This window comes from Oreochromis niloticus, linkage group LG13 (genome assembly GCF_001858045.2).
Source record: "Oreochromis niloticus isolate F11D_XX linkage group LG13, O_niloticus_UMD_NMBU, whole genome shotgun sequence".
In the NCBI taxonomy this organism is placed as follows: Eukaryota; Metazoa; Chordata; class Actinopteri; order Cichliformes; family Cichlidae; genus Oreochromis; species Oreochromis niloticus.
This window is the reverse complement of record NC_031978.2, coordinates 24,468,798-24,482,219: the sequence shown is the minus strand read 5'-3', so window position 1 is coordinate 24,482,219 and position 13,422 is coordinate 24,468,798. Positions and strand designations below refer to the sequence as shown.

Here is a 13,422-nt window from a genome sequence, read left to right as displayed (position 1 = left end):
ATAAAGAGATACAATGTTTCCTTATTTGGTGCTGTCTCTCCTTATTTGGTGAGTCACAGCGTCGTGTACGGATTGGTTGAGGATTATCTGAGTAGTGCTGTCATTGGTCAGCGAAGCACACTCATTAGAATAAATACCAAAATGGTTGCGCTAACTGACAACGTCACCGTGGAGAAGTAAAGAGGCACCAACATAACAAAACATCCAACTTTTATTTTATTTATTTATCTTAATTACCCACAGGTTGTAGCGCCTATAACACACAGCAAACTCCCATTTTCCCGGAAGTTGAACTATATAATCTCCTTTTATCTGAAGCGCATGTGTGCAGCACTGTTACTGTAGATAATTCAGCAATATGAGATAATTTAAGGTGCCAGATTATCGCACACCGACTTGCACAGGGAATGTAACTGTAATAAGCAAGTTCCCTTGAGTATGAAGCCTGCTGCTTCCTACCAACTTTTTAATAACGCCACTGTTAAGCAAGGTGCATTCTCTGTCTGTTTGCTTCATCTTGTTCACCTTTGCACCAATTCCAGCCCTCTTAGTAAAATGTGTTACCAGTGTCGTCAGAGATGGCTTCCTCCTCTACAAGTAGACCTGACAGCAAGGACAAACCAGCTTAAACTGATGTCATTCATCATTAGGCTTTCTTTGAAACGTGTAATCCGTATTCATTTAAAAGAAAAAAAAAGTATCAGAGGGAAATCAGTCAGAGGCACTTAGGTGTGCTGTTTGAAACGATGGAACAACCTCCACCCACCTGGTCTTACGGGCAAGTTAAAACAAACGCCAGAGTTTTGAGGCATTTGAAGATGGTTCAGTGGCAGGATGCTCAGGGGATTTTTATTGCAAGTGAACTACAAAATCGAAAGTTCGGTGAAACGCAGATTTACTCGGAAAATTGTTATAATATCACCGCAGTGGAAAGACATTTATTGCGTTAACAGACTCATTTCTATTCAGTGTTGCTTCTCGGCATGTCACGCGCACCGAACGAGGCCCAAAAAGTGACATGCGCACGGTGCTGTGTGCAAATCTCAAGCGAAGTCCCCCCCCAACACACACACACACACACACGCGCGCGCACACACACACACACACACACACACACACACAGAGTGCACAGTGCTCAAAGTTTGGAGGAGACCCATAACGACTGAGGAAGTGCTAAAACTCACTGAGCACGTAGACCCATTGAGGAAACTTCTTTAAAAGCTAGTTACCACATTAAACTGTAAACAAATTATAATGGGGAAAAAATGTTTGGCAAGCCTCAAGGGTCAGGTTTAATCCTTACCTAACCGCACAGCGCCCTCTAGTGGCTACAACAGAGACTTTTTATTTGGATAAAGAAAAAAGTAGTGCTGGATGTACTTTTACAAGGTCATACAAGTGGTTTAACAAACTACAGCCCAACACTATAAAGTACAAATACTTCTAGTTCTGCTTCCACACACACACCCCTCCTCCCGCCCCCACCACTACCACACACACTTTAATGATCTGTGTGTGTATATAACTTGTAGAGACTTGCGAGAGATAAGCAATCCACCTCATTGAAGATTTCATCACTTATTCTTAACCTCATATTTTGTTGTAATGCAGGCTGCAAGAAGAGAGTGTCACACAACACTCTTGTATCAGTGAAGAAGCCACCAGCTCCACGATTTACAACATATTTTCGCTTGAATACACAAACGAGGCATTTACTTCTCACAAATCAAACACCTTATTTGGGTGAACTTGTTACAGCTGAATTACCACATTTTTTTTTTTTCAAATATTTGTTACAGCCTCAGCATAAACACTGACCTGAAAATATTAAGAAGTTAAAGTAACTGTCACAACAAACTGGGTAAAAACACTGTGAACCTTTATTGACAGCAGCATGTATGCTTTTGTATATATCTGTGATTACTGTGAACATGTGCTGAAGCAGATTAAAAAAAAGAAAAAGAGGTCTAGTTGTGAGTGCCTAGCATTCATAAAAACAAAATATTACACTAAAAACAACGTATAAAAACAGGTTCATAAACAAAGGCCATCGCATTTGATTAGATGATGTAAAAACAACAACAAACAAAAAGGGAAACGGTTAAGATAATCCTTCATTTACTAGGCACTTAAACGAGCACTGGTGACCTGCGGTCACTCTTTTGACCTCCTTTGTACTTTGTGTTAGCGTATCCAGACGGTTACCAGACTGAACGCACACCGAGATGGACCGTGAGAATGAATACATAGCATAAACTACCTCACAGAAGTACCTTTCTATTACAGTTTAAAAAAAAACAGGACCTTCATCATAAATAACCAGGCACCTGCATGTCCTTCTACACAACATGATATATATATATATATATAAAAAGGATAATCTTTTAAGTGAAGTTAGTGCAAGGCTTCTAACATTATGTACACACTGCCTGGTGTGATGGTCCGCTTCGCAGCATTGCACAAAACAGGTGGACCAGGAGAGAAACTGTGATTGGACCTCTGGAGAGAATAAAGCAGGTCAAACGTGGCGGCGGGTTCAATTCCTGCAGCTGAGAGGACACAATGGTGTTTGTGTGGTAAAAATGAGTACTCCTACCCATCAGCAGTGACCTGTAAGCACCTCAAAGTTAACAGACAAACAGAGCACACTTATAAAAATGTATAAAGCCCACACTGGCACGATCTCATCTGTTCAACATGTTCCTTGGCTATAAAACTTGTTTCTTTGTTGCTGTTGTTCCTGAAGTGTTACCGTAACACGGATTACTTGTTTTCCACAAACCTTCATGCAAACCCCCATTCCTTATCTGTCTGTAGGGACAACAGTTCAGTGCATGTACACACACACACTCACTCAAACACACAAAAGCAAACAATTTGAGGGATTGTACCCGGTGGAGAGAGAGCAGACATCTGAGGGGTCAGGGTGGCGGACTCAGGATGCAGCTCGATGTAATTGCGAGGGGAACAGACCAGTTTAAACGACCTCACTCGGCACACTCGTAAAGTGGCTGATTATCTACAGAGGCTTCATTGCTCCACTGCAGTCCCACTGTGCCCCACTTTCTCTTCAATATCCTCTTTAGATTAATGAGAAAACTCCAAGGAGTTAAGTGGTGACGTGACATTTCAGGCAAATCCTTCGCACTAATCAGAGCCAGCGAATGCACCATCATTCCTACAAAGTTAGAGAGTGCGTGAGTGTGTGCGTGTGTGTGTGGAGGGGCAGAGGCACTGAGGTTGTGAGGCTCCGTGAAACGAAAACGGCCGCAGACGGGCGGGGTCACAGTGGAACCACAGGCTGGAGGTGGGGGAGGATCGTCCGTGCTGCAGTGAAGGCAAACTCCTGGCACTGCTCGCACGAAGCCATTCATACAAAGGTGAGTGCAGTTCCACTCATATAGCAAACAAGTCTAATCCACACTCAAAAAATTGTTGAAATGCATAAAAAATTAAAGTTTTTTTTTTTCTTTTTTCTTCCCCCTCAACCCTCTTCCCTGAAATGTGTGAGACTAAATAATCCAGCATTCCTGTCTGTATTTTAGGGGAAGGGGGGCGGGGCAGAGTTGGTAACAGTTCCTTTCTGCTGTGAGATGATTGGTCACTTCAGACTTTGCTGTCAGAAGGCAGCTCTCCCAGGGCGTGGACGATGTCGGTGAACGAGGGGCGCTCTTTGAGGCTCAGCGCCCAGCAGCGCACCATCAGCTTGTAGATTTTAGAGGGGCATCCGTCCGGAAGGGGTAGCTTCAGCTTTCCTGCCTGCAGACCTGCAGAAAAATGGGATGAGATGCCTTTTAAAGAGCGATCCCCTCTTCCTGGGGTAAAGACAGTAATGTGTTGCAGCATCAAACTCACCTTCTAACACTTCGTCGTCGCTCAGTTTGGTGTATGGCATTTCCCCATGACTGAATACTTCCCACATCAACACTCCGAAGGCCCACACGTCCGACTTGGTGGAGAAGTCATCCTCAAACACAGACTCTGTTGGGAGCCAGCGCAGCGGGATCCACGCCTGCCTGTAGTGGTAGTACTCACTACACATGTGAACACCAGAGAAATAACAAAGGGATGGAAATATTAAGCTGATGATTCTACTGAGAGGAGACTTTATTGTATGTTTTTGAACAGACCTGTTGTAAACGTCCTTGCTGAGGCTGAGTGACGACACTTTGACACGCCTCTGACTGCTGATCAGGCAGTTTCGGGCGGCGAGGTCTTTGTGAACGAAGCGGTGATTGGAAAGATGCTCCATGCCCTGAGCCACCTGAGTGCAGATGGAAACCTGGAGAGGGAAGACAAAGAGGGGGAGGTGGTCATGGTAGAGAGACTTTGATAAAAACATAGAAGTTCAAAGCAAGCAAAGTTCAACCAGTCCTCAATGGTTAACTTGTAACTTAACAGTGATGAGCGCAGAAGGTTAAAGGTCAAGCTACAATGACCTGTTTCAGACAAGATGACCTACACGATACAGAGCTACTGCAGCAGAGCCCAAAGACAAAAATACAGAGCTCTGTATAACAGTTTATTTCCATTTCCGTTTATTTCTATGGCTTCTGGTGTGCAGAAGGCTGTTATACGTCACTCATGCTGCACAGATCACTGCTTACTTTGGTCTTGGTGCTGATAGGCTGACTCTTGACTTTGTCATCTTTGCTTTTGGAAATTCTCAGGAACTGCTTTAGATCTCCCTGGAATGAGAAACACAGACATAGAGAGCAGTGTGTCAGGTACAAAACAACACTTCTGCACTTCTTGTGTGTGTGTGTGTGTGTGTGTGTGTGTGTGTGTGTGTGTGTGTGTGTGTGTGTGTGTGTGTTAGTGTGAGATTACCAGGTCATAGTACTCTAGGATCATGTAGTGAGGATCCGCCTCCCTGCAGAGGCCCAGAAGGCGGACGACATTGGGGTGGCTTAGCTTGGCGAACATTTCTGCTTCCCGGCGGAAGTCGAGTTGGAGCTGCTCATCTCTGGTCTGCAGGCTCTTCACAAGAACCACCGTCTCCTCCTCGCCCTCTTCGATTCCCTTAGCTTTGGATAGCAGCACCTCCCCAAACTCCCCTTTACCTGAGCAACAATTCACATGACACACAGCAAAATGTGAGCGCAGAAGCAAAATGCACTTTTTTCATAGAAAACAGAGATGCATAGACCACTCTACCTAAAGTAGTGATGGTCTGTAGGTTTGTCCGGGGAAAGTGGAGCTTATCGTTGTTGACGTGGCTGTGGCGTTTCTCTGTGGTTGCGATGGTACCCATGTTGGTGAGTGCTACTTCTTCCTGGATCTCAGCAGTGGTGTGGCCGTTCTGTTGAACTGCTCCGCCTGATGAAAACAACAAATATTCCACTGGGTCAAAGGTCACAGACGTAGCACAAATTTAAATTCTATTTAGAACATGTTTTATATAATATGTTAAAATGTATTGTATATACAGGATACAGAACGCAGAAAACAAACTGATACTTGTTGCTCGGCTCAACACTTTTTTGCCTTTTTACATGTTAAGTGTAATAAATACAACAAACACAAGGTGGCAGCAAAGATCTTGGAGTAGCACACAGGATTATTGTGTAACTGTACAACCATAACTTTATCAGCAATCATACCATTAAGGCACTCCATCTCGGGCTCCTCTCCATCCTGGCCCTTCTGCATTCTTTGGGCGCTGCGTCTCCTCTTGCAGTAGAACATGAGTCCCAGGACCACAATGATGTAGGCCACAGCCGCTCCCACCGACAGACCGATTGTTTGGATCATCTTGTAAGGAGCCTTGTCCTCCTCTTCACTCGGGAAGTGCACCGGTTTGTCTGTTTGGCACAGGTGAAAATTGGGAGTGACTAAAACGTGGTTAAGAAGTACACTGTGCATGGATTAAAGTCTTACGCACTGCATACTGTGTTGCCAGTATGCTAAATCTTTCAAACAGTTGATGGGAATGTTTAAGGAATGTTTAAGCATCAACTTTAGTGTAAACACGAGCGTAAACGTTTCATAGAACAGGATTTTAAAAATAAGATTGGAACAAGCGGATGATTAAAAAGGTATTTGTGCTGAATTTTAACACAGTTAAACCTACTTACAAACATAAATATGGTCCTTTCATTTGTCTGAGTTGCCCTGTTAGAGTCAATTACTTGTCTGCCTTTTTACAAGGCGCGACAAACATCTAAATTTAATTGTCTCCAAAACAAAAAAAGCAAAGCTGGAGTACCATCCTGCTACTTTGGGAGAAAATGAGGTGATGTGGGACACGAGTGCCAGTGTGTGACTGTAATTTTCAGCTTTAGTCGGCACACAAGGAGCCACAGAGTGTAAAGCTTTATTAGATCCAGCGCCTGCCCGATCCCATCACCTCGGTGACAGCCGAGGCGTCAGAGACGTGGCTGTGGTTATTAACCTGTCCGCACGGATAACAGACAGAGGCTCAAGGTTTAATTAAAGCCTTCACCCAACACTTGTGATTGTGTGCCCATTTGCTCCTGATAAAACAAAGCCTGTGTACGTAAGTATGTGCGAGTGTGCCAAACTCACCCACTACATACAGCTGAACCATGCGGTCTTTGATGCTGCAGCTGTTTCCGGCCACACAGGTATACTTGCCGGTGTCATCCGTAGTCACGTCCCTGATCACTAAGGAGCCATTGGGCATCGTTTGGAACCTGGAAGAAGGAGCGGGACAGAACAACACAGAGGTGTTCAATCTGAATCTGATTTTATATCAGTGACATTAAAAAACATCTTCTGATTTGAAGATAATGGCTATAATTCGGGCTACATTGTGCAATTCAGGGTCAAGAAATGCAATGCTTTGAAAACACATTAATATATTTTGTTAACATTACCAAATTAGACCATCAGAGCTATGATTGGCCCAGCACATGCAAGTGGGGAAAGTCTGTTTAAATAATAGCTTTATTTGCTCTGGCACGTTCTGGTGGAGCAAATGAAACGCGAACTCTCATACTCGTTTGTTTCCAAGGTTATAATTCTATGTTAGCACAAGCTAAATCCACAACGAATGTGTGGAGATGGAGCTATAATCAGTCGTGTCAACTGTGTAATCCTAATCCATGAAGGCTGAGCTGTGGAGAAGACGAATGTGTTTCGTTTACCTTCTGTTATTACTGATGTCCAGCGGCTTGTCTTTACCCACCCAGTGGATGTGAGGCTTGGGATCGCCCGTGGCCTGACAGTGCAGGATTGCAGTGTGACCCTGGTACACCGTCGTGTTGTCTGGTTCCACCTTGAAGCGAACGTACACTGTTTGTGCACAAAAAGTACGCACGCAAACACAAACACGCACAGAAAGAAACAAATCGTATTAATACAACACTTTAACCACATCTGGGGCGACAGCGCCTCTTTTACAGCTTGTGCTGATTGTGGTCACCGTCCTCCCAGATAATCTACAACCCAAACGCAATTCATTAACCAGACTGTAAAAAGGCCACCAACTACACAATAAATGCTGCTGTGTTTGAAACTAAATGGCAATGATCAGTGACCGCCTTGCAATAAAACCACTCTCACATGCACCAAGACCACAAGTCCTCCCGATGTGGGGCTGATGACTAATACAGTAGCGTGACCCTTTCTTTCACTACTCCCTGCTTCCATGACGATGAGAGAGTGGTTTACCGGCTACGGTGAGGGTCACAAAGGCCCGGATCTCCCCCTGGAGGCTGTTGGAGGCGATGCAGGTGTAGTTGCCAGCGTCGCTTCGAGTGACTTTGGTGAAACGGAGCTGGCCGTTTTTCTGCTTGACGTGAGGCGGCAGCTCTCCTCCATCTGCAGGGGGAGACAGAGAGACACACGGGGACAAGAGGGGTTGGGAGGGCTGCTCTGGTTATCCGTGTGGGATTCAAGTGGTTAATTAGACTACTATGGCTACTGCAGATGGAGGAGGGAAGTGATCTGTGGTGATATATCGCCCTCACGCTGTGTTTATTCTACAAAGGTTGCTACATATTCTTGCGGAAACAGCATTTGTCATCATAAGCATTGAAGAATTGATGCCTGCTAAAGGATTCTGGGTGAAATATTGCTCAACAGCCATTCCTTATCAAATCTGAAGCTATAGCAAGCAGAGTCAGTGGCAGCAGACCTGCTTTGGACCAGTGGATGGTGGGTGGCTCTCTGCCTTTAGCCGAGCACTGGATGGTGATCTCTTTGTCCAATTCCAAGCACTGGGAAGGCTGCGGGGTTGGGGTGAACTTTAGTTTCTCTGAAACATAAGTAAAAGCACAGCACACATCACACACGGATGACACTAAGCTGACGCAAATCATGTTCAGACATATTTGGGAAAATGTGTCAACAGGCACGACGAGCACACAGATGTGATGAGCGTTTTAAGAGATCAGATAGGAATTGATCATGGAGATACATGTTACAAATGGAGGCTAAGCTAAAGCTGCTGTGTGTGAGTCATATTTTACATCTCTGTGGGTGTCCTGCAGGATCCCCAGATCCACAACACAGAGCTCTGTTATAGAAAACCACGCACACAAGCCCACAGCCATGACCACATCGCATTGATTTTTCATCTCAGCGCTGTATTACTCATCACTCCCTCGCTCATTACACATCATCTTTATCTCCGGGAAATATCTTCAAATAGATTCGGAGCAAACAAAGGATAATCCACTGTATATACTGATCAGCTAAGTGATTCCCACGCATCTTACCGAGCACAGCGACCTTAGCATGTCCCGTCAGCTGTCCGCCCAGAGTTTTGGTTTGACAGCTGTACACATGCGCATCATAGACCTCCACATTGTTGATCCTGAGGGTCCCGTTAGGGAATATCTTAAACCGGATGTCCTGGTGAGACAAAAAAAAACAAACAAAAAAGTTGTAGTAAAACTGTGAAGGCACAAACAGACCAGCTTTCCTCTGTATGTCGTTAAAAGAAAAAGACAGCAAGGAATGTGAAAACCTACCTCGGGCTGAATGATGTTGCTGCTGCGGAACCAGGTGACCTCAGGTTGGAGGTTGGCCTGAGCGTGACAGTGGAGGTAACCGGGTTTACCTTCTTCTAAATGGCTGTCCTTAGGCATGTCCACCCACACTGGGGGAGCTGTGGACAAAGAGACAACTCTTCAGCTACATATCGCTGCCCTGAAGGAATATCCAATGTGTCAATCACTTCTTGGCGTCAATGCTTCTTAGCTTTTTCAGGCCAGGATCTAAAGGTGTTCACAGTGTTATTACAACAACCTTTAGGGTACTTCAGCAACATTTCAATCAAAAACACTCTATCCTTTAGTTCCCATCTTCCTTTCAAATGCCTGCATCACCACAGTTACAACCTAAACTTTGAAACTTTGTACTTAGTTAAAGTGAATTTAGGGTACATTTAAAGTGGTCTTTGTAGGACTTACTGGCCACAGTGAAGGTGACCTCCTGTATCCTGCGTCCGGCCTTATTCTCGGCCACGCAGGTGTAGGTGCCCGAATCTCCCTTCTCCGTGGGACTGAAGACCAGATATTTCCCATCTTGGTGTACTCGGCCCTCTGTGGGCACCCGCTGACCTTCTCTCTCCCACCACACCTCTGGCGGAGGTTTGCCACGTGGGGCGTTGCATTCTACCTGCTGCAGGGTGTCCATTGTGAAAACCTTCGACGCCCGGGGCACCATGTCTTCTATTTCTGTAGCGGGAACCAGAGAGAGCGAGCAAATGTTACAAACTGACTTAGCAATTCAAATGCTGACTCTGATTTATTAGAGGGCCGCTAATAATCATCAACCTGTGTTCAAAGCCAGCGAAGCGTTACAGCTTTATTAAGCAGACTTCCTGTCTTGTTAAAGTAAGTCCTCTGACTTGAAGAGCGAGTCATAATAATTAAAGAACAAAGCGCACAGTAGGGGGACTAAGAATACAGGTTCTTAGCTCGGGAATTAACTCAGGCTCGTGTGAGGTGGGTCGTATCAATACTGGCAGCCTCTACATGGAATGGGATCTGTGCTGCAAAGACTCACAAGACCTCCCGCTACCGTGAGGTCTCCCAAATGGAAGTCATTAATACTTAATCGGCCAACAGCGCTCTGAAAGCTGGTCGGCTGGCTTCGACCTTCTACGAGCCTAAGATCTAAATCAATTAATGAGAATAAAACACATTTCTCAGCAGATGAAAGAGAAGCAGAGCTGCGAGAAGAGGGAGGGCACTGAAATGAATGAGGCGGAGCCATGACGGGAGCGACTGTTTCAACTTGTCCCTAAACACTGAATTCTACTGTGACACAATCCCCTATAATGCCTGCAGGGATTAGCATCAGATTAAGTGAATTAAGGTATTTAAATGGAGCTGTGGTTCACTGGGTTAAAACTGCAGATACAGTTGTACCTTGTTAATCCAAAACCCTTGGGGGGAGAAAAGGGGCTGCTGGAGAGGGGAAGGGAGAAAAAGTGCCCGGGACATTGAAATGCAAAGAAATTTTAGCCCTGAGCTTATTCAAAATATTTGACGTGCGTGCACTTGCATTTCAAAAAGCTGGCTGATTAGTAAGATGAGAAGACACTACAGTCATCTTGTTGTAGTTTCAACCTCAATGAGCTGTTTTAAAGTCGTTTCAAGGGGTTATCTGGGAAGACGCGGCGCAAGGAAAGAGCCGGCTTTGTTAGTGCATGCACAATATTAAAACAGCTTCACTGTGTTTGGACTTGTATATAATTTGGTTCCCCTTCCTTTTAACTTCTTCTTTTTTTGCACCACCAACGAGTTTTATTTGTTGTCGTCTTAAAATGTCATTTTCACATTACACTGATTTATAACACTTTAGAAACAGTCATTTCATGCAAGGAAAGCTGCAGCGTGTTTTAATGACGTTCGGCATTTCACAACCTCCTAATTACACTGCTCATTACCCTGTTTGAGTCACACTGATGAGTTATCTAATGTAACATCTACTGTTTGATTAAAGCGAGTGCCAGGTGCTGTTCACTTTGGAGGAAACTTGATGGGCTAAAAAAGCTCAGAAAACAGCTGGACGGTGAGAGGAAACAATATGAAGGGGAAGCAGCAAAATGCTTCTGTATGGCGCGTGGTAGTGGATGCAGCTGGGCCGGATGTCAATACAGGAATGTGATTATCATCGGAGAGATCTGGGCACTAAGTGAAAGCGGCAGAAGAAGGAGGAGGAGGGAGGGAGAGGAGATTAGAGCAGGAGCGATGGAGGGCAGTGTTCATATGTAGCCCGTTCCACTCAGATTAGAGGATAACAGGGGTTTCTAATTGTTTACGCTCGAGTTTTGTATGTGTGTACGTGTTTGACGTACCAGCTATGAGGAGGGAGGCCTCCAGCGTAACCTGTGATCCTCTGAGGCCGCGACCGACACATTTGTAGGTCCCCGTGTTCCTGGGCTTGACCTGGGTGATCAGCAGCGTCCCGTTGGATAGAAGGAAGACTCTGTAGAGGAAGAGAAAGAAACACTCTCTCTCAATCACTGATCCACAAACAATATTTCGCACATTCTTCGCAGAGAAAACCACAGCAGAGGGAAGATTTCTGCACAAATACAGCCAACGAATCTTTCTCAGTCTGCATCTGCAAACCTTTCTTAGAGGTTTTGTTTTGACCTGCAAGTCAACTGCCCGAAAATTTGGACTTTCCATTCTAATTTGGCCCAATTCAGTAAACCCAAGCCATCTGCTGCTCTAAATCTGTAGAGGTAAATGCTAAGAATCTGTCCACGGAAAACAAAGAAACAAATGTGTCCTACATTTTGAGTTAATTAAAAAGAAAAAAATCTCGTGCTTCAGGAGGCCTGTCCTGACAGCTGGCCCCTGGTGTCGGTAAGGCCGATGGGAGTATCAGTGTCAGTGATGGACAGAATGAGGAGTAATTAAAGGCAGACCTTAAGCCAGCTTCGGGGCTGACAGAAAAGGAGCTGAGCATCCGGCACAGCAAAAACAGAAGATCCCAAGTCACTGCAGAGCTCACGGGAAAAACAAATACTCGGCGAGGAAAAAGGAAAGCCACTGCAGAATGATCTGCATTCCCTCAGAAGAGTTTTCCAAAAGCGGGGATTCATATAAGAATATCTAGTTCCACAGTGGATTCCCTCAGGAAAAGTGAGATTTCTGTGTCATCCCTTCTTCTTTGTTTAGGAAAAAGAGGGAAATGAGCTTTGGGAGCTGGTGTACATTTCCACCTGAGAGACGGAGAACTAGTCTGTGGAAACAGGCCAAAATAACTAGAAAACAAAATGAGCAAAGAGCGATTTTTAAAGGCAATCACGAGTATGGTTTCACACGTTTGACCCGTGGAGCAGAAACTGGCTGCAAAAAAATAGCCTTAAGCTCCAGATGGTGTGTGTGGGGGTTTTTTTTTTCTTGGTTTCACACATTTGGAAAAACAGTCTACACTAGTTATTCATTCATTCGCTAGGGGAGGTTATCTAAACAGCCTAAGTGCAGCCACAGATGATATCACTGCAGAGAGCTGCGTAACTTAGGGACTATAATCAGCCCAGATCAATAAACTAAATCACACAAAACACCAGGCTGCTGTGGAATAACCTAGCCACAAAGAGGTTAGGCTTCCATGCTTATTACAGATGCCGCTGCAAAGCTGCTGCTGAGTCATCATCACTGCCTAGGTGACCAAACCTGCCTCTGACAGGCTCATTACACAAATGACTAACTATTGATATTGGAGTCATTCACCCTCCCTAGCTCAATGAGCTCAGTAATCACTTCAAAATAGAAAACCAGGATTGTACTCTGTGTGTGGAACGGGCTCATGTATAAGCATGAAAGCTGGCATGATATATAGAAATTTATTATGAAGTCCTATTTATAAAGACGGGGGATATGCTGGTAATCTGAGTGTAGCTCGAGGGTCTTTTCCTCTCAGAGCGTGGACACTGGAGACCTGCAGACTTCTCTGATAGGTTACAGAGAATGGGTTTGTTCCAGTGATGTGCAGACTGAAGAAAAAAAACTTTACCGTGCTTTTTTCCCAGTAATAACATTCCTCAATGTGCAATTTATCTTGAGCTTTGTGTTGAAACAGCACATAGAGAGGCGAGAGCCTGATGCTGGCATTCCACCTCATCGGGCTCGTAGGAATACCAATCGCTGCACACTCAGACACACAGGAATCATGCTTATATAATGGTAAGGAGAAGGAAGAGGGGTGAGAAGGGGGTGGATGCAGGATGGAAGAGGAAGAATCGCAGAAGTTAGACGTACAGCGCTGAGCAAAAGCCTTGAGCCACATCTCATTTCTTTATATTTTACTAGAAAAGATATATAATAGGTACAGTGGTTTATTTAAACATACATAAGCATTAATGGAAATAAGGTATATAAGGCGAAAACAGTCCAGTTTATCAAATTATCAGTCACTGTTTGGTGTGACCACCTTTATTCTTCAACACAGTCTGAATTCTCTTAGCCAAGCTTTCTTTAAATAATAGTT

At 44.7% G+C, this 13,422-nt stretch overlaps 1 protein-coding gene across 3 annotated transcripts in view; it reads right to left on the bottom strand.

Moving 5' to 3' along the window:
• Positions 1–1,857: 1,857 nt before the first annotated feature.
• ptk7b (protein tyrosine kinase 7b) overlaps positions 1,858–13,422 on the bottom strand; it is a 69,907-nt gene continuing 58,342 nt past the window's right edge. For all 3 annotated transcript variants that reach the window (XM_005473897.4, XM_025897571.1, XM_005473898.4), the window contains exons 6-20: positions 11,276–11,406; positions 9,381–9,647; positions 8,940–9,076; positions 8,685–8,820; positions 8,102–8,221; positions 7,636–7,785; positions 7,110–7,257; positions 6,529–6,656; positions 5,604–5,804; positions 5,158–5,319; positions 4,831–5,063; positions 4,608–4,688; positions 4,131–4,282; positions 3,856–4,034; positions 1,858–3,767 (exon numbers count right to left, since the gene is read on the bottom strand). In XM_005473897.4, the coding sequence (XP_005473954.1) occupies positions 3,607–3,767; positions 3,856–4,034; positions 4,131–4,282; positions 4,608–4,688; positions 4,831–5,063; positions 5,158–5,319; positions 5,604–5,804; positions 6,529–6,656; positions 7,110–7,257; positions 7,636–7,785; positions 8,102–8,221; positions 8,685–8,820; positions 8,940–9,076; positions 9,381–9,647; positions 11,276–11,406 (2,386 nt within the window). In that variant the 3' untranslated portion in view covers positions 1,858–3,606. The remainder of the gene's footprint in view (positions 3,768–3,855; positions 4,035–4,130; positions 4,283–4,607; positions 4,689–4,830; positions 5,064–5,157; positions 5,320–5,603; positions 5,805–6,528; positions 6,657–7,109; positions 7,258–7,635; positions 7,786–8,101; positions 8,222–8,684; positions 8,821–8,939; positions 9,077–9,380; positions 9,648–11,275; positions 11,407–13,422) is intronic.